Consider the following 22679-nt stretch of genomic DNA (forward strand, 5'->3'; position numbering starts at 1 on the left):
GGCTTTTCAGGATATATACTCTCTGCTACAACTACTCAACTTTGCCATTATAGTATAAAATAGCCAAACAAAACATGTAAATGAATGAGTGTGGTCGTATTCAATTAAACATTCACAGAAACAGCAGTATATGAACTCGGTCTATGGATGCAGGCCAGAGTTTGTCAATTCCTGCTTTAGATCAATATTGAATATTAAAGTGATAACAAGGGTTGAGCTCTGTTGCTCATCAGCCATTCTCCTACCCTGACCTCTGAGATCTTGAGCCTTCCCAATCTTCTCAACCCCTTTCAATGTGTTTTTAAAAATTTGTTACAAGAATTTTTTAGCCCCATTTCTTTCATATTGTTTGATTTCCAACATTGCTGGATTTATGTTCAATATATCCTTAATGCTCTCTACTGCCACTATTTAAAATTTTTTTCTTCTCCTATTCTTCTTCAATAATAGAAGTTTACAGAAAGGGAATTATAAGTCACAGGGATAATTTGGAGGGGGCAAAACATGGACTGGCCTGGTGGTACTAAATGTTCATAAAAGAATTTAGAAGGGAAGAAGAAATCTATAACTAATTTCCCTCTACTTTAAAATCTTTTCACACAGTATGCAATAGTACCCCCCACCCCACCCCCCCCAATTTGTATAGTTTTGCTAGATATTTGAGCATTTTTGTGTTCCTTATCCTATTAGTGGTCTTTGGTCACCCATGTACATATGTTAATATATCAATATGTCATGTGATTTCATGCCATTTCCATTTTCTTTAGTATTCTGGAATACATCATATAGAGAGAATAGGGACAAAACATTTGGATAAACATGAAGGGCAGAGAAATGGCCAACTTCTTCATAGAGTAGGGGTGTCGAACTCAATCAGAGAAGGGGCCAAAATCTAAAATCCAGCCTAAATTGCGGGCCGAATGGTTTACTGAACAGTCATAAACTGTCATTGTGATGGAAACGCAGCGGAGTGCAGTGATGACAGCGTGGTGCGGGCCACATTGCAAGGCCTGGTGGGACGGATTTGGCCCGTGGGCCTTGTGTTTGACACATGTGTCATAGAGGGAAGCTGTTTATCCTCAAGTGAGTCATTGTCTGTAAGCTATTTTCCATATCTGAAAGGAAGGTGTCCTTGTGTCTCACAGGTGCTTTAGTTATGTTTCTTGATTGGGATCCTAAACATAACACATTGAACCCATCAACTTTTCAGACCCTCAACACCCCAGTGGCTTTTCCTCAAAGTGACAAAGCATAGTTTATAGAAAGCAGAATGTAAAGAACAAAATATTACTAATACTGTAATTATAGAAAACCAATGATTCATTCAATGAATGCCAAGGACAAGAAAAGAAAGATTTGTTAAAAAACTAGAGTTAAGATTTTGACTCATTCTACTTCAAAGCAACTTCCAAGGAAGTAGGAAATGAAGTTCTACACAGCAGAAAGACCACAATTATCTAAGTCTACAAGCAGAATCCATGTGAATCTAACTTAGAACCAGCTGTAAATAAATTCTATTTACGTTCATAAAATTTGAGAGAAGCCTTTGGGATAGGGAAGGAATACAAAGCATATTTCAACTCTTAACCTTTACTTTTTATAGGTAATATAAAGGAAATGACACTACCTATAAATCTGGATCTCTGTTTTTGGATTCAAAGAGGTACAATTCTGTATCTTCCTGATAATAAGGACATGAACCCTCTGCCTAACCTAACAAATAAGAACTTCCTTACAAAGAGGGAGAACCTGGATTCTACAATGATTATATTGCTATCCATTCCTAAGGATTTCTTGAATATCCATAAAAAGGTATTAGGGAGGGATTAACACTCAAAATATGAAGTCTCTGGCTAGTAGCTTTCATAATTATTAATCAATGGGTGTAAGGAACATTTTGTTTATGGCTGAAAAATATGTACTATGCATGTAAAATCAGATGTATACAAAATTGGTCTATAAGCAGCATTTTAAGTGTCTTCCACTAAACAATCTTGAATTTATCAGTGATAAAACCAACTTACATTTCTTCACATTTAATAATTTTTCAGGGTTGCTCTTCTGTATGAATTCTTTGATGTCTGATGAGGGATGAACTGCACTTAAAGCTTTTCCCACATTCATTACATCTATAGGGTTTCTCTCCAGTATGAGTTCTCTGGTGTTGAATAAGAGCCGATGAATGAATAAAGGCTTTTCCACATTCATTACATTTGTATGGTTTATTTCCAATATGAATTCTTTGATGTTTAGCAAAATTTGAACTCCGGCTGAAGGTTTTCCCACATTCGTTACACTCATAGGGTTTCTCTCCAGTATGAATTCTTTGATGCTGAACAAGATGTGTACTCTGACTAAAGGTTTTTCCACATTCACTACATTCATATGGCTTTTCTCCAGTATGAACTCTCTGATGTTTAGTCAGGGATGAGCAATGGCTAAAAGCTTTCCCACATTCCTGACATTTATAGGGTTTCTCTCCAGTATGAGTTCTTTGATGTTTGATGAGTGCTGAGGAATGAATGAAAGCTTTATCACATTCATTACATTCATAAGGCTTCACACCAGTATGGATCAACTGATGCTGTACAAGATGTGTACTTCGATTAAATCCTTTCCCACATTCATTGCATTCATAAGGTCTCTCTCCAATGTGAATTCTCTGATGTATTGCAAGGGATGAGCTTTCTGTAAAGGCTTTCTTGCATTCACTGCACTCAAAGAGAATTCTAGTATGAGTTCTCTGATGTTTAGTTAAATTAGCTCTGTGGCTAAAAGATTTCCCACATTCATCACAGCTATAGGGTTTTTCTCCAGTATGGACTCTCTGGTGTCGAATAAGCACTGAATGGTAAGTAAATAGTTCACCACAATCATTACATTTATGAGGTTTTTTCTCTTTATAGGTTCTCTGTTTTTTCCTTAAGTTTGATTTCTGTTTCAATCTCTTTTCAAGTTTATGGAAGGCATACGATCCTTTTGGAACTCTGTCTTGAGTGAGAAGGACAGACTTCTGACTAAAGTTTTTCCAATATATATCATGCTCATGAGCTCTTTCTTCAGGGAGCGAATTAATGTAGGTGAACATTTCTCTCAAATGTCTCCCCTGATTTCCTTGCTGGTTCTCTAATAAATTTTCACATTCAAAAGTTGTTTTCAAGTTGGTATCATAGACACAATTTTCTGTGAGTCTGTCTATTATTGCAACCTGGCACGATTCTTCTTTGGAAAAATCTTGCACTGAAGTTGAATCTTTGCTCTCAGGTCTACTCTCTGAGTCTGAAAAAAATTGAAAATGCAAATCGCCTTCATTTTCTATGCTCAATGAAAAGGCAGTTCTGTAATAGGTAAGAGTTAATGAAGGCAAAAAGCATGGCTTCAATGAATAAATGGAACTCATGAGATGATTTGCAAAAAGAGGCAAATGGAGGGAGATGAAGAGTATATGCAGAGAAAATGAACAGACCATATCCAGGAGAGTCAATGGGGAAAGATGACTAGAAATAAAGGAGGGATGCAGATGAAGCAATCTATCTCTGGTTCAGCAGGAAATGTGCATACAAAATACTACTGCAGTAATAAAAATCCAGGCAGTTATCACTTTAGTGTTGAGGGCAGTTACAACTTCTAAATCTTTAGTTATCTAATCCTACTTATATCCAAATATGCTTTCAATTTCCAGTTTAATATTCCCTAACAATGCTTTTATAACACATACATGATAAAAAATCTCCTTTGAACTCCCAAAAATATAATGGCAAATATATAAAATTATACATGAAACAAGAATATTCATTACCACACTAATATAGGTAGCAAAACCTTGGTAATAACATATCTTATATCCTAGTATAGAGAACTAATTAAATAAACAATGGAGTACTATGCAACTTTTAAAAAATAAAAAAGATCTCTATATATTGCTATAGTGATCTTCAGAATACAAATGTCTATATATTACACACTCCTTTCTCTACATAAAAGTAGCAAACTGCAAATTAGTGTACATAGTCTGCTACTTTTTCTGTATATAAAGAAGGGGAGATATAAATATATAAACACTAGAGGCCTGGTGCACATTGAAAGGAAATTAATTAGAAGATGGCCAGTGGGACTGGGCGAGACAGGCCGAACACGCCCTGGAGCCAACCTTCCATGGTTCCTCACTGGCTGGCTGCACCTAAGGCAGCGCTGGAGCTCGAAGGGCATCTGTGGAATTGAGTGGGGTCCCTCTGGCAGGTGGGGTCCCTCAGCCAGGCCTGTGAAGATCAGGCCGAAACTGGCAGTCTGACAACCCCCGAGGGGTCCCAGAGCGTGAGAGAGCACTCTGCAAAGTTGCTGTTGCTCGGCAGCTCCTGTGTTGAGCATCTCCCACTTGGTAGCCAGTCGCTTAACTTTTTATACACACATACACACACACACACACACATACACACACACACATTGAATGACAAGATTATGATCTCTGAAAGCATAATAATCTGGCCACTCAGTGTATATCCTATATAACAAAAGGCTAATATGTAAACTGTCCCCTCGACTAGGAGTTCAACCAGCAGGCAGGCTGGCCAACCACCTATGTCCCCTCCCCCTGGCCAGACCCCACCCATGCACAAATTCATGCACACATATTTGGCTATATTTTCCAAAACCAAGGACAGATAGAGATAATTTAGTCTAACATTTCACAAATACATATAAAATTATACCTATGGAAAGTATTAAATAATAACAGGCAAGTTATTGTAATGCTGTGAAAGATTATAAGAAAGGGAATCTAGGGAGATAAAGGGAGAATTCCCTGAGGAAGTAAAACACAGTTAAAATGGAAGTGGGGTTGGGATTCAGGTGAGTGTTTCAGGTAAGATATAAAAGCACTGAACTGAGTGCTTCAAGTAGAGGGAACAACATGTGCAAAAGCCCTGAGGTGAGAGAAACATTCAAGAAAAGCACAGTGGACGAGAGCATGGACTCTGGAGTCAGAATGCACAAATTTAACTCCAGCTCTGCCCTTATTAGCAGTGTGAGATTATTTAACCTCTTTTCTGCAATTATATGTAATATAGGGCAATAATAATACCTAGTTAATCTTTCTTAAGCATTAAATTAAAATATTTATAAAGCATTTAAAACTGTGACACAGCATAAGTACTACATATAAAATGTAAATTGATATAAGGTTAGTATAGGTAGGTAGAAGTAGAGGTCTCAAAGTGTGGTCCATGGACCCCTGAAAGTATGTAAGTTCAAAACTATTTTCAAAATAATACATGTTACCTTTTTCAGTGCCATGATATTTGCACTGATGCTGCAAAAGAAATGGTGGTAAAACTGCCCATGACTTAGCATGAATCAGACAATGGCTCCAAACTTACTGATAGTTATTGTATTCTTCCCATTATGCACTCTTGGTTAAAAAACAAACAAACCAGTTTCACTTAAAAATGTCTGAGTAACTGAAATATTGCTGACATGTACACATAAGGAAATTGGATCTCAAAAGAACTGTTGGCCCAGAAAGAAACTCACTACAGACTGATTCATTTGCCTTTCAGCATAACCATTATTGCTTGTCTCACTTTTGATTCTTATAAGTATATTTCCAGTGGGACATGATCTCACTCATCTAGGGGAAATGGTGAACAACATAGACTGATGAACAAGAACAGACCCTGAGATAAGGAGCCATGGGTCAGACTGTTGGACCTCAAAAGGAGGGTGAGGATAAAAGGAAGAGATCAACCAAAGGACTTAAGTGCATACATATGAGCCTAACCAGTGGTCGAGGACAATAGGGGGTTGGGGGTATGAGTGGGGGGAGTTGGAATGGGGGGTTGAGGACAAATATGTGATAATTTAATCAATCAACAAATTAAAAAAAAAAAGATTCATGATGTTTTCCATTCATTGCTTTGAGTTATCAGCAATGCCTAGATCAGAACAGTCATGTTAATAAACACTGACTTCATAATCATTAAAATTTTGTATACATTGGGGGGTGGGGGGGACATCCCATGTATAAAATAAACGGTAAAACTGCCAAAAAAAAAAAAAAAAAAAAGTCTGAGTAGCCTCTAGCTGGTTTGGCTCAGTGGACCTGTGGACTTATAGGTCCTGGGTTCAATTCCAGTCAGGGCACATGCCTGGATTGTGGGCTCAATCCCCAGGAGGGGGCATGCAAGGGGAAGCTGATTGATGATTCTCTCTCATCACTGATGTTTCTATCTCCCTCTTCCTTCCTTTCTGAAATCAATTAACATATTACTTTTTTATTATTATAGATTTTATTTGTATTACCATGTGATGGGTTTATAATTAGCATTTTAAATGATCTCATAGTTTAAAATCTTTATCAGTTTTAATTTCTAATTCAGTAAGTATTGGTAGATGTAACTTACATAAACATAAGGTCTTTAGGGTCCTCAATAATTTTTGGAGTTAAATTAGGTCCTATGATGCCTAAACGTTTTTAAACTGAGTACAAAAACAGAGGGCGAATAGGTGTAAGATAAGGTTGGAATACAAATCTAATGGTAGCACCTTTTTGCTTAAAATATTTCAATGGCTTCCCATTGTTCTTAAGATAACAACTAAAATCTTGGATGCCTTCAATGTCTTGTTGCTGCTGGCCTCCCTCTGTAGGAGGTAACGAGGCGGCTGATCAGGGGACAGCGCCATCTGGTGCCCCCTGCCTTCCCCATCACACTGCTGCTGCCTTCTGCCCCTCAATCTCCTCCTTCTGCCCACTGGCATGTGCTTTGGCTGGCCTGGTGCTGCCTGCTCACTGGCCCACCCCCTGCTGACTGGTCATTCTGCCTTCTGTCAATTTGCATATTATGCTTTTATTATAATGGGTAAAGCATATAGGCACTGCTAATATAGTCTTAAGCACCAAAAAGTGCCAATTCTTCAGTGTCCTGAGGGGGTTTTATTTCTGAAGACTCCCATCTATTTGACTCACCTGAATAGCTGCTTCTGGGGACTTTTCTCTCAAACATCAATGTTTCTGTTCCGTTCTCCAAATTGTAGTTATCAGGCTTGGAAACTGGAAGCCCTGCTCAAAAGAAAGAAAGAAATGGGACTTACTTGTAGCTATTTGCGATGGGCACAGACATCTATCCTAGAGCACAGTGGTAAACCCCTGATCTACAAAGAGGATGGGAATTACAGGAAGATCTGGAGCAAGGGAAGATGGATCTCCACATGAAGCTTAAAATATCTGCAGGAATCTGGGCCTGGTAAGGAGTTTATATGCACTTGAAAACACAAGTGTTTCTCCTGTCACAAAAGAAGAGAATTTTTCCCTCTTTCCCGAGGAAGTTCCAGAGAGACGCCACAGATCAATCCTTAGCTTGGGAAGAAGCTGAGAAAACAGGGCCTCAGCGGCAGCACACACGTTGTGACCTTGGTAACTAGAATTTGTCTTCTGTTTTTCCTTTCTTCTTTGTTTAGCTACCAGAACCCACTTTCTTAGAGAATTTACTGCATGAGGTTAGGGAGGGGCTAACATAATACTTCCCACATCCCATATCCATACAAATACATAATCAATATATGTACTTGTGCACGTGTGTGTACACACATATGCATACAGGCTCCAAACTGCCCAGAGTAGCCTATTTCCCTGGCTCTAGCAGTTGTTTCATTAACCAACATGTGACTTTATTTGCTGAAACTCCTAGGATAGAAGCACTACCTTTTCCCCCTTAGTTCTCTAATTGGAAGAATAATATCCTAGAGCTATTAAAGGCCATCATTGCCACATGGAGAGATCCTAAGAATAAAGTCAGCAGGGCAAAGCCAAGCCACGATTTAAAAAAGAAAAAGGAAATTCCTGGTTTTATATTTGATTCCCTGAAAAGATCACGATTTTTCCCACATGGGGAAAGGAATCCAATCCCTACACTCTACCTAAAGCCACCTCTCTTCAGTAACATAAGCCTGCACTGTCAGGGGATGGGCTCCAACACTGCTACCGGAGGAAAGTGGCGGAAACCCAGTGCAGCTGGGACAAGTATTGTATTTGCCCCTGGAGGAAAGTAAGGATACATATGAGGCCCAGCATTACGGCTGAAGGAAAACAGAAATATTTACCAAGTCCACACTTAATCCAGGTTCAAAATGCTTGGTAAGAGCAACCCTAGTCAGATAAAAATACCCCATTTTCCCCATCTTCCATCAATATGGTAACAGACTTAACTCTTACATAGAAAGACAGGTGAATAACCCAATTTAACTTCAAAAGCCACATTTTGAAGACAAAGATGAGCAATAACATTTGGGCTTCAGTACAGAAGCAAACATATGATGTAGTATTCATATTCACCTTGATGATATTTCCAAATCATGGTGTGGGGCAATAAAGTACAAGTAAAAAGCAGAAGTCTTACAGCTGCTTAGAAAGTACAGTTTACAAATAGTTCTATCAAAGGACTGTTATTTAAGAAACAACCAATAGAGAAAGTAACTATAGAGGAGCATCAAAATTTATATACAAATACCATCCAATCTTTTTGAGCCCTGAGCTGTACATATAAAAAGTACAACTTTAAGGAGACCACACAGCTGGGAGGATAACATGCTGAGGAGAGACATTAGAAACGACAGATTTCTAGAAAGTGAGGCTGTACTTTATTCCATATCAGTATTGACAAGCTGTTAATGTGGACTTTTAGTTGAAAATTCGTAAGGCCACAAACTTCAAAGAAGAGAAATACCTTAAAAAGTAATTTGCCCTCTCTAGGGGTAAGCCCTGTATCTGAGGGGTAAGGGGAAAAATAAAACAGAACCATCTGAAAAAAATAAAATAAATCAGGCAGGATCAACCATTACTCAATTCCAGAAGATACCCAGGAAAATGTTCTCTTTAATAAATTAGATTAATTTACTTAACTTACAATAAATGTTTTTTGTTTTTTTTTAATCAATGGGGAAAAAAGACTCCCTGCTCCCTAAGTTAGTGTGAATTAGGTTTGTGTTACTTGAATCCAATAAATTCTAATGCAAAACAAGCAGTTCACCAAGATCCTAGTACAGGAAGTGATTGTTTCTGAATCCAACAGGAGTTACACTTTATGACTCCTGAACGGAAAAGCAAAGGCTGTGTAAGCTATTTCACTTTCAATAAAGAATGATGTCCCGTAAGCAGACTGCAGTCACAGTGAGAACCGTCCTTACAAAGCGAGACCAGGTTCCTATAGTTCTCCAGCATCACGTCCCTTCGGGCAGGATCCAACTTCCCCCACTCCTCAGGGGTAAAGTCCATGGCCACGTCCTTGAATGTCGCGGATGCCTAAGACACAAAACATACTTTTGTTCACCATCTTTCACTCGACAGCATCCCTTTCACACCGCAGTTGCCCGTGGCCCTAGAGCAGAGGGACTGAATATTCTAAAGTGACAGTGATATGACAAGTGTTCTAACAGTATTCAGGTTCTGAATACCGTATGTAAAGTCCCTGGTATCAGTTCTGTGCCATGCATGCTCTGCTAGGTTCAATATGAGAACTAAAAGAAATACAACCATGGTTTCTCCACTGAGAGACTATCATTTTTCTGGGGGAATAAAGAGTTAAAAATAAAACATGAACCAATAAGTTGACAATGTAGTTTGGCAAAGTAAACAAAATACAGGCAGAGGAGGAAAAGAAGCCTGTCTGCGTAACTCTTCTTATGAGTCCTCAATCAAAACTTGAAGAATCAGCCTAGCCAATCAGAAGATGAGTTGAAATACAGACCTTGTGAATGGAGAAGTCATGGAATGAAAAGACTGGCAGTGAGCACCAAATCCAATTAAGCATGGAATTCATTTAAAGCAAAAAGTGTTAAATGAAAAATGATGGCAATAGACTGAGTAAGGGTACAGACAGAACTGATGTTTATGTGTAAATACCATAGAATAAGTTTCTATAAGACAAAAAACACACACAAAAAACTGTAAGGAGGGAAACACATATATGTATTATATGCCTTTTTATTTATTTAGTTAAAGAATATGAAGTTTATTTTTATTTTTTAGAGAGGGAGGAAGGGAGAGAAAGAGCAAGAGCACGCGTGAGAGGGAGAGAGGGAGGGAGGGAGGGAAAAAGAGAGAGAGAGAGAGAGAGAGAGAGAGAGAGAGAGAGAACTGATGTGCTACAGACACATTGATCCCTTGCTTCCTATGTGTGCCCTGACTGTCACCTACGTATGTACCCTGACCATGAATTGAACCAGTGACCTCTAGTGCATGGGACTACACTCCAACCAAAGGAGCCATTCCAGCCAAGGCATTACATGCCTTTTAAAATAAAACCATAGAGAATGGGAATAATATTCCAAGGTTATTGAGGTAAATATATATCAAATGCTATAACTGGTTAGAAAACACCTAAACATTCATGAAGCATTTGCAAAAGTAACAAAGTAAATTTAAATAAATTCCAAAACATAAATAGAACAGAGCAATAACTGATAATTGAAAAAAAAATGAGAGCCGAAACTGGTTTGGCTCAGTGGAGAGCATCAGCCTGCGGACTGAAAGGTCCCGGGTTCGATTGCGGTTAAGGGCATGTACCTTGGTTGCGGGCACATCCCAGAAGAGGTGTGCAAGAGGCAGCTGATCGATGACTCTCTCTCATCGATGTTTCTAACTCTCTGTCCCTCTCTCTTCCTTTCTGTAAGAAATCAATAAAATATATTAAAAAAAAAAAAGAAAAGAAAAAAAAAATCAAAATGTCAAAATAATAAAATGCAAAACCAGCCGAAACCGGTTTGGCTCAGTGGACAGAGCGTTGGTCTGCGGACTGAAAGGTCCTGGGTTCGATTCTGGTCAAGGGCATGTACATTGTTTGCGGACACATCCCCAGTAGGGGGTGTGCAGGAGGCAGCTGGTCGATGATTCTCTCTCATCGATGTTTCTAGCTATCTATCCCTCTCCCTTCCTCTTTGTGAAAAATCAATAAAAAAAAAAAAATATATATATATATATATATATATATATATATATATATATATATATGGAGCAAAACCAAAGCCAAAGCAAAACCAAAGCCAAAGCACTAAAACTGTACTCAGAGGTAATTTCATAGCTTTAAACACTTCCATTTCATTAAAAAATAATGTAAATAAATGAACAAAGCATACAGGTCAAGTCAGAGAAAGAACTAAGAGAAATCAAAAGAATTATAGGATGAAAGCAAAAATTAAAGGGGGGAGGGGAGAGAGACAAGAAAAATAGGTTAGCTGGGAGGTCTAAGTAAGATCAGTAGGTTGTAGTACTGTATCAATGCTAGTTTCCCGTATTTGGAAAATAAGAATAAAGTGAAGTAAAGTGTTAACTTTTGGAGAAGATGAATGGAGGGTAAATCCTAACCCTAACCCTAGTATGTAAGAAATCTTTCTACCATTTACATTTCTTTAAGTCTTAAATTATTTCAAAATAGTTTCCAAAGACGAAAATATTCTGAGGCTTAAAAACATACAACAATCATCCTTGGGGGGGAAAAAAGTAAATCACTAAGTAGACAAGACATTTTGAGGAAAAATGACAGATTTTACAGCCTGCATATCCATAGCTAAACTGACACTCAATGAGAATTACTTCCAGACAATTAGAAGAAAAAAATCAGGACACAAGTGCAAACCAATGCACAAAAGGCAGAAAAACACATGAAAGAAACAAGGAAAGCATAGTAAATAGAACTATAAAAACCACATGGCTAGAAAAAATTGAAACATACACAATCATATTAATGCGAATGAGTTAATTCCTCTTTAAAAAAAGTAAATGTTTTTTCTATTGATTTCAGAGGGAAGGGAGAGGGAGAGACAGATGGATACATGGATTGCTGCCTCCTGTTCATTTTCTACCCGGGATCAAGCCCCCAACTCAGGCATGTGTCGTGGCCACTGACCTCCTGGCGCATGAGATAACACTCAACTGAGCCACACTGGCCGGGTGAATTAATTTCCCTTAAAAAAAAGCCAAATCTTGTTTATACAATAACACTCGTAAAAACACCCCAAAGTTGGGGACTGGCAGTGGGAGAAACCAAAGGAAATATTACGTGTCTGAATTTAGTAGTGCAAGTTCAACAAAATCATATGGAGAGATATAAATCAAATTGTTATCCTCAGTAGGGAGAAAAAGGGGACTGAATTTGAGGAGGAAGTAATATCACTTTTACATTTATATATGTCTGTGCTGTCCACCTGGTTACAACCATCCAAGAATTAATACTTTAAAAAAAATTTGAATACACAAATACAAAACACAGTCCAGGCAAATTCTAAGATAGTTATAATATTAGCATCACACCACATCTAATACAATGCAAACAGGACAAGTTTTAAAAATTTTCCATAAAAGGTTTAATCTATCCGAAACTCTAACAGTCTTGAATCTAACATCAATGTGTTCCTCTGTCACTGGTACTTGTTTTCCTCGGCCACTATGCTGGCCAGTGAAGTTCAGGTAGCATTAATTGCATCTCTGACTCCTGGGTGGTATGTGTGTTTCTGTGTGTGCAGGTATATTCCATAGATCTGCCCAAATTGGTCCAAGAACGGGCCTAATACCCCTTGAAGAGTTAACCCTGGGCTTCTGCTGGAATGACCAGGAGGGAAGCTGCCCTTTGTCTTAGGTCTTCAGCGTGGGGAAATATGAGATATGAGCATAGATTTGATAGGGGCTAGCGCTAGGAAGAAAACTTGCTTGAGAGGAAAACCCATAGAGAGAAAAGAAGTCAGTGAAATGGAGGAAATAGGTTCTAATGTTATTACTTGAGCTCTTTTTTTTAAAATCAATCTTTATTGTTCATATTATTACACAGGTTCCTTGTTTCTTCCCCCCTCCACCAGGTTCCCACCCCACCCTCTGCCCCCTTATCCTCATCCATTGGTGCACAGTTTATGTTCATTCTCTTCCTCCCTCCCTTTCCCCGATAGTAAATCCCTTTTCAGATAGCAAATCTGTTACTTAGCATTTTCTCATATCAATAATACCTCCAAAATTCTTTTTTTCTTTATTTCAGAGAGGAAGGGAGAGGGATAGACAGAGAAGAAACATCAGTGATGAGAATCACTGATCGGCTGCCTCTTGTACCCTCTACTGGGATTGAGCCCACAACCTTGACCAAAATTGAACCCGGGAGCTTTCAGTCTATAGGTCAACGCTATCCATTGAGCCAAACAAGCTAGGCCAATGGTCGGCAAACTCATTAGTCAACAGAGCCAAATATCCACAGTATAATTGAAATTTCTTTTGAGAGCCAAATTTTTTAAACTTAAACTATATAGGCAGGTACATTGTTATTAACTTAATTAGGGTACTCCTAAGGGGGGCCTTTGCTGAAAAATAAAAACTCAAGGGGCCAAAGAGCCGCATGTGGCTCGTGAGCCACAATTTGCAGACCACTGAGCTAGGCCAATCACTACTTAAATTAAAAAATTCTTAATATTTGCCCTTGTTAAGACAGATTGGAAAATTGTTTCACTTCTAAACTTATGCATTCATCATCTTGGAGGGCTGGATATTAGCACTTTTCCAGTGCTCTTCTGAACTTCTGAGCACTTACTATTGTCATAACTCACTTCAGCACTAAAGAAAGGTAATTTCTTAATATCTTACGTAACAGTCATGTGTACGTTGATTCCCTGCAGAAACATAAATTTTAAGATATGCCCCAAAGATTAAAAATAGTGGCAGAGTAAGTGGATGCTACACAGACATGCTCCTAGGCCCAAACTGGAATTACAACTAAAATACAAAAGAATCTTGAATAATCAACTGAAGATTAAGATATACCCCATATTTTCTATTAAAACAGTTTCCTAAGTTACCAAGCTCAGCAATTAGCATAATAGGCAAAGAAGGATAATTACACTCCTTACCTGCCTCTGGACTGACAGTAAGTACTAGGTGGAGAAGATGCCATGGGTTAGTAGAAAACACTTTCTACTGAGTCCATTAGCCACCAGAGTAGTCTTAGAATAGAACTCAGCTCTCCAGATGGGCTCTAGTGGACAAAGAAACTTGACATCAAAAAGAAGGGTGTGTGCCTGTGCTCTAGAGGAATAAGGTGGAATTTCAACAATCAGTAAAGACGCACACTCACCTGGGATCTGGCTGTGAGGCGGAGAGCTGTCACTTCTCCCTTTTCTGTGCCCTTCTCTTGGGGAAAGAAAGAATCCTGGGAAGATGCAGCTAAGGGCAAAAAAGCGGTAATTGTGGGATCTAACTCTATATTGTGATTCAGATTTACAAGACAAAAAAGTCCCTCCCCCTGCGAATGATGCTCTGTAAAGTACTGCACCTGAAGGCAGCCCAGTCAACTCCTGATCCCAGGGTCATTGGAGAAGTCCAGGGATGTTGCTACCTGGACCTAACACCTTCTGGTAGGTGGCATTCTCTAACCTAGAAATCGGAGTAAGTCAGTATTTCCAAGCTTAATGTACGTTAATTTAATGTAAGAAAAGTAGGCTCAGTTCTCAAAAATCACCCTTACTGAAATGTAGCTTACAATGCAAGCTTGCTGAAATGTAGATCACTGGATTCCACGTCCTAATAATTGTTACTAGTTGAGTCTGAGGTGCACTCTAGAAACCTAATAAGCAGGCCATGGGTTAGTATAATAGAAAACATTTCCAAAATTCTGACATGAGGTCACGGACAAACTTCAAGAAAGGCTGGGCTAGTCAACTACTGACTTCTGTGCCTGTTTTCTACTAAGCAAAACTACAATATTTGTGCGACTGAAATAAGATTATTGTGCAACGTGAAATGACAGATGCGGGAAGGTTTTTTTTTGCCTGCCAAAAAAGCTAAATCCTGACTCACCGACAATCTGGTAAAAAGAACGGGTGAGAAAAAGTAACTGAGGCTTTGCTCTTGCCTCAGCTAACATTTTGAGATGGCTTTCAAGGAGCCACTGTGCACCAGCTGAGGCGGAGAGGGGGTGCTCCCACACCAAGCCCTCCATTCTTCCGCCAGGAGACAAAGGAGACGCCTGGCAGAGCTGCCTGCCGGGCCACCTCCCCGGGCAGCGGGCTTCTTTTCAGGAGGACCTGCACCTTCCACAACGCAGAACAGCAGCCCAGCAACTCTCACCTCTTTTCTCGGGCATTTCGGCCAAATCTTTCTCCATCATCACCAATCCTCCGGTTCTGAAGATCCTGATCCCGGTCTCCCCGCTCCTCAATTTAGACCCCTCGGCGCGTCACAGCGAGAAGCCGTCCTCTCCCGGCCGGCCGGCGGGGCGCTGCTGACAGGCTGCGACCCGGTCCAGTCCCGCTTCTTCCTCGGTCCCGGGATGCTGGCACTCGGATCCCGGGGCCAGGTCCCTGAGGCCGACCCTCAGATGCCGGTTCCTGCCGCCTGGCACGGTACCTGCGGGGACCGAGCAGCTTGGAGGAGATGGCGCCGGGTTCGGGCTCCCCTGAAGCCCGCGCCGGCCCGCGCCCCGCCCGTCGCGCCCGCTCGCACCCGGCTCCCCGGGAGGCGGCAGCCTCGGGAGGGGATGGGCTCATGGTTCGCCCTCGAGGCCTTTTTCACAAATGCGCGCCCCAGCCCCGGCTCGGCACAGACTGAGGCCCCGGGGGCCGCCACCGAAGCCGAGCGCGGAAAAGCGGCCTCATAACCCAACTCACCTCCCATCCGGGCTGGACAAAGGCTTCCAACTTCTGGGGCCCCCTCGCAGCCGCGCATGCGTGAGGAGGGGATGGGGGCGAGGCTGGCGAGCCTCTCCAGCCGAGAACTACGATTCCCAGAAGGCCCCGGGGCACGGCCAGACTCCGTTCTCCGCAGGTGGGAGTCCAAGTGGCGCTGTGGGGGTGGGAGGGGCGCTAACAGGAGAGAGGAGGGGGAATTGCGAAGAAGCCAGATTTTTCCTTCTCGCGAGAGTAAGGGCTGCAACTCCCACGTGAGGTCCATCGCACCGGAGAGCGCTGACGTCAGGGACGGGTGTGCGGCGGGTGGCCCTGGAGGGACCACAGTCCAGTGCTTAGGGCTGCCGAGGAGTTCAACCTTCGTTAGTCTAACGTAAGATATATGCGAGCAGTCTATGCCTTTTCCATATATTTTACCTCAGCAATCTCCTTTTCCTTCAAATAGCATGGAAAGTGTATTTGTAGGAACAGTGGGGTGTATAGGCACATCCATGTATGTTCCTGCATCCATGGACAAAATACTGAAAATTCACATGTGTGAGAGGGAAGTTGAAAATATTCAAACAGTGTCAACCAATCTGAGCGACATCTTCTTTAAGCAAGCGTGACATTAAATGTATCGAAATAGATGGTTCTCTCAAGCATGGTTAGTCTCATCCTAACCTACCCATCTCAAACTCAAAATGTTTAAGTCGCCCTCCTCTTCACAAACCCATTCACAAAAGCAAGAATGAGAATATCCTTAACTCTTCTCCCACTACAGTTACCACCAAGTTCTCTTTCTTATATCTTAAATAATGCTCCGATTTGTGACCATCTTTCTCTGTTCCCACAGGCATTACCTTCGTTTTGGCCACCACCATTTCACTATGGTTATTTATGGCCAGCCTCCTAACTGATTTCTCTAACTCAGCTTTTCTTTTCCACCAGTCTGTTCTCCATACTTCCTGGCCAGTGACTGAGCATTCAAAAGCAAGAATATAACGTCACTTTACTGCTTAAAACATCCGTGGCTTTCACGAACTTTGGGGAACAATGATTTTTAGTTTCCACTGGATGGCACCCTTGTTCAGCTTCCATTGTTCCTCCTGCTATTCACACCCTTTAACCCACCCCTCTAACCCCCGCAGTGTGGATAGGATCTGTGACTCACTTTTAACAGTAGAGCACAGCAAAGGTGACATATTCTTTTCTTAAAACAAAATAAAACACACACACACACACACACACACACACACACACACACACACAGAAACATCAATAATGAGAGAGGGTCATAGCCTCCTTCACGCTCCCTAGTGGGGTTGGAGCCCTTGACTGGAATCCAACCCGGGACACTTCAGTCCACAGGATGCTAGGGCAAAGGTGACATATTCTAATACTTCTCTTGCTAAGAGACTTCTTACTGGTTTTGACGAAGGAGGTGATGATGTTGGGGCACACATGACAAGGAACTGCGGGTGGCCTTCAGCCAACAACCAGTAAGAGTCTAAACCCTGTCAGCAACCCACAAGGGCTTGGAAGTGGATCACTCTTAGTAGAGTTTTCACATGAAAACTCACTCCTGGTTGACACCTTGATAGGCAGCTGCAGAGGATCTAGTTAAGTAGTGCCCAGATTTTCACCCACAGGTAGTGAGATAATGTGTGCTTTTTTTTTTCCTACTAAGTATATAGTAATATTGTTATGTAGGAAAATATAATTAATACAGTATCCTAACTTAGATGGAAAACTCCTTTCCCCTAGGAATACTCTGGAAGGGGGAGGTTGTTGGATGAGAAACTATTGGAAATTAATTGTAAACTCTGAAAGACAATGGCTACAGTTGGTCCTAGGATGTGTGTGTGTGTGTGTGTGTGTGTGTGTGTGTGTGTGAGACTATGGAAGGTTCTGTAAGGTGTGGGAGTGATTTTTAGAGTTTGTTGTGCTCCTTTTTGTTCGCCCCCACATTGCTCTGGGTAAATGTTCCCATTCTTGCTTGCATCATTGCAGTGTAGCCTTAGGGTAAGGTGACCAGACGTCCTGCTTTTGGTGGGACAGTCCTGATTTTTAACAATTTGTCCTGTGTCCCATCCCACGGTGTTTTAAAAAAGTCCCGATTTTTGGAAAGAATGCATGACAAGATAGGGAATGGTGGGAGAACAGGAAGAGAATATACGGTTTTCGGCGTATTTAGCCAGGATAGGAGTTTTATATTATTTTTGTTAATTTTATAATGTTAAACTTTAATAATAATAAATAATCGTTGAGAACTGATTATCAAGAACTGCTTATCAAAGTTCGCATTGTTGATCAGTTGTTAGAATTCACTCGAATGAGAAATATGCCAAAGAATAAAATAATACTATACATAATATTTATTTATTATATTTGTAAATTGTAAATTGTATTTATGTTGAAATTAAAAAATATATATTACAATACTATTTTTGCGTTCTATGAAAATTTTTGTTGCTCCATATAGACCAAATTTTTAATCAATACCCTCCCCTCTCCCCCTTACGTCAATGGTGTCCTGCTTTACCAATGTTAAAATTTGGTCACCTTACCTTAGGGCTGGGCTGGGACAGAAGGTGATACTAATAAATAAAAGTAGATCCATTTCAACGGGTTCCATTCTCCTTTCTCGCACTCTCATTCACACACATATGCACACACAGTGAGTCTGATGATCCCTGCAAAAAAAGAAATGTTCCCTGAGGGATAAAATCACCTCGTAGAAGGAGGGTGAGGAGTGGTCATGCCAAATTTTAACATTATAGATTCTCTTCTTTGAGAACAACTAAAATCCTTCTCAGTCTCTCCTCCTCTCCCAAATATTCAAGATTCATCTACAGCTTATGCCCTTCCTGGTGAGTTGAAAAAGGGATAGGAAACACATCCAATCTTTTGCTTCTTCCTCCCTACATTACCAGATTATAACCTGGGCCTGGGAAATATGGGCTCACAAGGAAAAAAGAATATATATGAAGAATTCTATTGATCTAAGATGAAAACAATGAACTGAACCATCTATAACAGATAAAGCAGAAGTAGTGGACTGTACAGGGCCCCTGGGAAGGCACATGGGCATTCTTTAAATTATTGGCAGCTGAGTCTGAGGTGACTGGCAGAGCCATTTCTGTACTGATAACACCCTCCCCAAAAAAGGCAGAGAGTGTTATCAGTACTGACTTCTTACCTTTGTCCAGGTGCCGGGAATGAGGGAATAAATAGGACCTGGGCCCACCCAAGCTCCTTTGATGCTAAGTCTTTCGTGAAAACCCCTTGTATTTTGTAATATAAATAAATGTGCTGCCTCGGTTCTGGGTCGACTGTCTCTTCAGCAGAAGAGGGCAGCGGACCACCCAGGACCCAGCTTTAAATCTATCTCTGTGTCTTCTCTCTTTCTTTCTTTTATTTCTCAATCCCGGTTACCTTTACTCAGAACCAGTTTCATCTCTCTGTGCTGGATGCGGAAGCCTTGGAGGGGATTTATATTAGCTTCCAAATTAAATTGAAGAAGAAATCAAATGAATATTTCTTAAAGAAACCCTCCAAGTTCATGAAGCACCTTCTGGAGAAGATGAACTTGTCAAATTTGAAAGTGGGTCAAGGTCATTGTCATGAGCTGCAATGACTTCCTTCCAGTGGATGAGTGATACATGGTACACGTGTTGTTGGACTCTTGTTCTCCCAGCATTGGAAGCTAACACCAAACTAAACCTTTGCCTGAGCTTGCCTCTAGCCCACAATAAAGTCCGTAAGAGTCAATATTTTGGAGTGCCTTCTAGTAGAATCATTGTCCTGTCATTTCACACTAGGAAGACACAGGCTTTTTCCCAAGTCTGGTATTTCAGGGAACCTGTATTGAGCTCCTGAGTCAGGCCCTGGGTTCCAGGCCAGAAAAGCCCCTGAACTTGAGAGGAGTGGCAGGGAAGTGTGAGGATAATGGGTCTACATCACCCTCCCATATGTCCAGTTGAAAAAATAGTACATAAAACTAAAGCATGTTGATAGAATCTTTCTGATTAAACAGTTTAGATGATTGAAACACTACCCACAAGCTATTTGTATCTTTCATCTACATGTAAACACAGTTATTCCTAACATGGGGCCACCCTATATTCTCACTCACAGTTCATTTAACATGAATATTATCCCCGCTCTTTAATAATTTTGAACATATAATTGCACAGCTGCATAGTACTTCTTATTATACATTGTGCTGCCCACCTCTTGGCCAACCACATCTGTCTCCTTCTGAAGTCCAGTTCAACTGCTATGAGCTCCAGGTAGCTCCAAATGTACAATCATTCACTATCCCTCCAGAGCATGCTCACTGCATTCTTTTCCCTTAAAATTTTGGCACCTCATGTCATGTCTTATCTCCTTTAGATCTCAAGCTGATTCCTATCCAAGATGCTGCTCAATCATATCTCTGTCCAGCTCTAAGCACAGCGCTTGGCGTACACTCAGTAAAGACGTGAACTGCACCACAATTCTAAATGAGTTCCTCATGGTATCAGAGAACTTCAATTGTCTATCAAAATCCACTCACCTGACTTGGGGTGCACAGCAGGATGGCACTTCCCAGACCCCTTTGCTGCTTTATGAGCTGCTGTTGCCAGCAGAAGAGGACAGGCACTGAGGTGCGCTATGGCAAACCTGGAGGATACAGTCTCCCAGCATGCATTTCTCTGTGACCTGTCCCCTGAGGTGATGGAAGCACATGGGGGTGACACCCTACAAATGAAGAAGGCCCTTGAGGGAAGAACTCTGGGTTCTTGAGTGACCATGGAAGGATTCGTCTCTTCAATCTGAACACCTGCCTGCAGTTGTATGTAATGGGAATTTTGGGAGATTTTTCCATAATTCAGCATAAGTTAATCCATCCATGCGAGGGTTAAACTATAGGATGAACTTATATGGTTTCCCATCTAGTCCATTTAAAATGACAAAGTCAATTTGGCTTTAAGAACTGAGATGATCTGTGGTGGATGGATCTGTGTATCTGTTCACTCAGCACCTGTGCACTGAGCACTCAAACTGGGTCCATGTGGAAAATCCATCGGGGCCCTGCCTCTAGGAGCTCACAGGCTGCAGGGAAGGTGGACACAACCACGGAAACAAAAACATGTGAAAGGAAAGAGCAGGGGCTGTGTGCAAAGGGAGCAGGTGCTTCGAGGAGGGCTGGAGGCTCCTGGGAGAGGGGCTGAAAGGCTGCACTGAGGTGGCATTTGTCTTCACAGCAGCAGGACCAGGAGTCAGCCCTGCACAAACTCAGCTGTATTTAGCCTGGCATAAGGCACAACTGTGCAGGCACTTGGAGGCAGAATGTGTCTGGATAGAGAGGAGGTTAGAAAGATGGATGCAGTGACTGGAGGAACTGGGAGGAGATAAGGGAGGAATGGAGGGCAGGGCTAGGGCCTGTTGTGGGATGACTATACTAGTGATCTGCTGTGTGTCAGTGTTACCCTTCACTGGAGACTTAACCAACACACACTTATTAGCTCATATGTCTGTGATGAGGAATCCCGCTTGGCTCAGCTGGGACTATTGTGGTCTCAAGTCAAGCAGGATCTGTGTCAATGAGGGTCTGAGCTCCCTCTGAGGGTTTTTGGGATTCAGTTTGTATGGAAGACCTGACTTCCTCTCTAGCTGTTGGTTTCTTTCATTTCTAGGCCACGTGGGTCTCTCCAGATAGCAATTCATAGCATAGAGGCTTGAACAAATGCATAGACACTGACATTTAAAATTTTTTTTAAAAATTTATTTTATAGAGAGAGGAAGGAAAAGAGACAGAGAGAGAAACATCAATGCAAGAGAGCAGCATTGATTAGTTCCCTCTTGTACCCATCCAAACCAGGGATCAAACCCATAGCCCAGGTATGTGCCCTGCGATGGAATCAAACAAGCAACCTTTTGGTGCCCAGGATGACACTCAACCAACTGAGCCACTCTGGCTGGGCCAGGCACTGACTTTTATAACCAAACTAGAGGCCCGGTGCACAAAATTAGTGCACTGGGTTGGAGGGTGTTCCTCAGCCCGGCCTGCACCCTTTCCAGTGCTGGACATCCCTCTCACAATCTGGAACTGCTGGATCCTAACTGCTTACTTGCCTAGTTACCTAATCTCCCCTAACCACTCTTCCTGCTGCCTGATCACCCCTAACTCTTCTGCCTGCCTGCCTGATCTCCCCTAACCACTCTGCCTGCCTGATGCTTCTAATGCTCCCCTGCCTGCCTGATCACCCCTAACTGCCTCTGCCTGTCTGCCTGATTGCCCCTAATTACCTCTGCTTGCCTGTCTGATTGCCCCTAACTGCTCTCCCCTGATGGCCTGATTGCCCCTAACTGCCTCTGTCTCAGCCCCCACCACCGTGGCTTTGTCTGGAAGGATGTCTGGTCCATCCAGTCTAATTAGCATATTACCCTTTTTATTAGTATAGATATGAAGGTCATCTTGGATCCCCTTGCCTCTTCACACAAGAAAGGTGAAGACTATGGGAGTCACTGAGGAGAGAACTGATGATCTTAGAGGTACATGCCTTGCCCAGAATCACAGACAGTCAGAATGCAGAGCCTGAGATAAACCCAGCTGTTTGTTCCCAAAGTCTTAGGGGTATCCAGGTTTTCTCAGGGACTCTGGAAAAGGCTGTGCTGGTGGAATCCTGTACAGACATGCAGATGGTATATGGGAAATGGTGAGTGTTTGGCAACTTAGATAGGCATTAGGCCAGTATTTGTCTGAAAAGGAACTCAGATCTAGAACCATGCAGGTGTATTTCTGTCCACAACCCAACTAGGGTGGAAGGAGTCAGGCCCTCTTTATGCTGACCTTACGCAGTTCTGAATCACATCCTCATTGGATATTTGGGTAACTAGGCCCACAGAGAGGCAGATACTGCCCAATGTACATGACATACAGAGTTCAGATTTCAGGAACATCCAGCCTTCCAGGCCAAGGCTCCCACCTCTCCCACAGAGTTGGTCTGGAAATTAGAAATCCTGACATATTAGGAAGCTGCTCTCTGTTCCTCCCTATTTTGTGG

The 22679-nt window shown here is 41.6% G+C and overlaps 2 protein-coding genes and 1 long non-coding RNA gene across 5 annotated transcripts in view; 1 reads left to right on the forward strand and 2 right to left on the reverse strand.

The window, feature by feature from the left end:
- The window catches only part of ZNF624 (zinc finger protein 624), a 48019-nt gene extending 40962 nt beyond the window's left edge, over positions 1-7057 (reverse strand). The window contains 1 exon segment of the mRNA XM_045572361.1: positions 6962-7057. The gene's annotated coding sequence lies outside the window, so the exon portion shown is untranslated.
- On the forward strand, positions 643-1419 carry LOC118704666. The gene is made up of 2 exons (XR_004983475.1): positions 643-854; positions 1065-1419. It is a non-coding gene; the product is annotated as an uncharacterized LOC118704666 (long non-coding RNA).
- On the reverse strand, positions 1058-15685 carry ZNF286A (zinc finger protein 286A). 3 transcript variants are annotated; one of them, XM_036412548.2, is made up of 6 exons: positions 15628-15685; positions 14097-14185; positions 9178-9292; positions 6962-7054; positions 2025-3279; positions 1058-1175 (listed from the first exon to the last, which is right to left on the reverse strand). In XM_036412548.2, the coding sequence occupies exons 1-5, from the start codon at positions 15683-15685 to the stop codon at positions 2048-2050; spliced, it is 1587 nt and encodes a 528-aa protein (XP_036268441.1). In that variant the 3' UTR covers positions 1058-1175; positions 2025-2047. The 3 variants fall into 3 exon arrangements, with proteins under 3 accessions (XP_036268441.1, XP_036268440.1, XP_045428316.1); XM_036412547.2 differs by lacking the exon at positions 1058-1175 and having other exon boundaries at positions 2021-3279; XM_045572360.1 differs by lacking the exons at positions 1058-1175; positions 15628-15685 and adding an exon at positions 15089-15218 and having other exon boundaries at positions 2021-3279.
- Positions 15686-22679: the final 6994 nt, after the last annotated feature.

Source organism: Pipistrellus kuhlii, unplaced genomic scaffold, assembly GCF_014108245.1.
Source record: "Pipistrellus kuhlii isolate mPipKuh1 unplaced genomic scaffold, mPipKuh1.p scaffold_m20_p_45, whole genome shotgun sequence".
In the NCBI taxonomy this organism is placed as follows: domain Eukaryota; kingdom Metazoa; phylum Chordata; class Mammalia; order Chiroptera; family Vespertilionidae; genus Pipistrellus; species Pipistrellus kuhlii.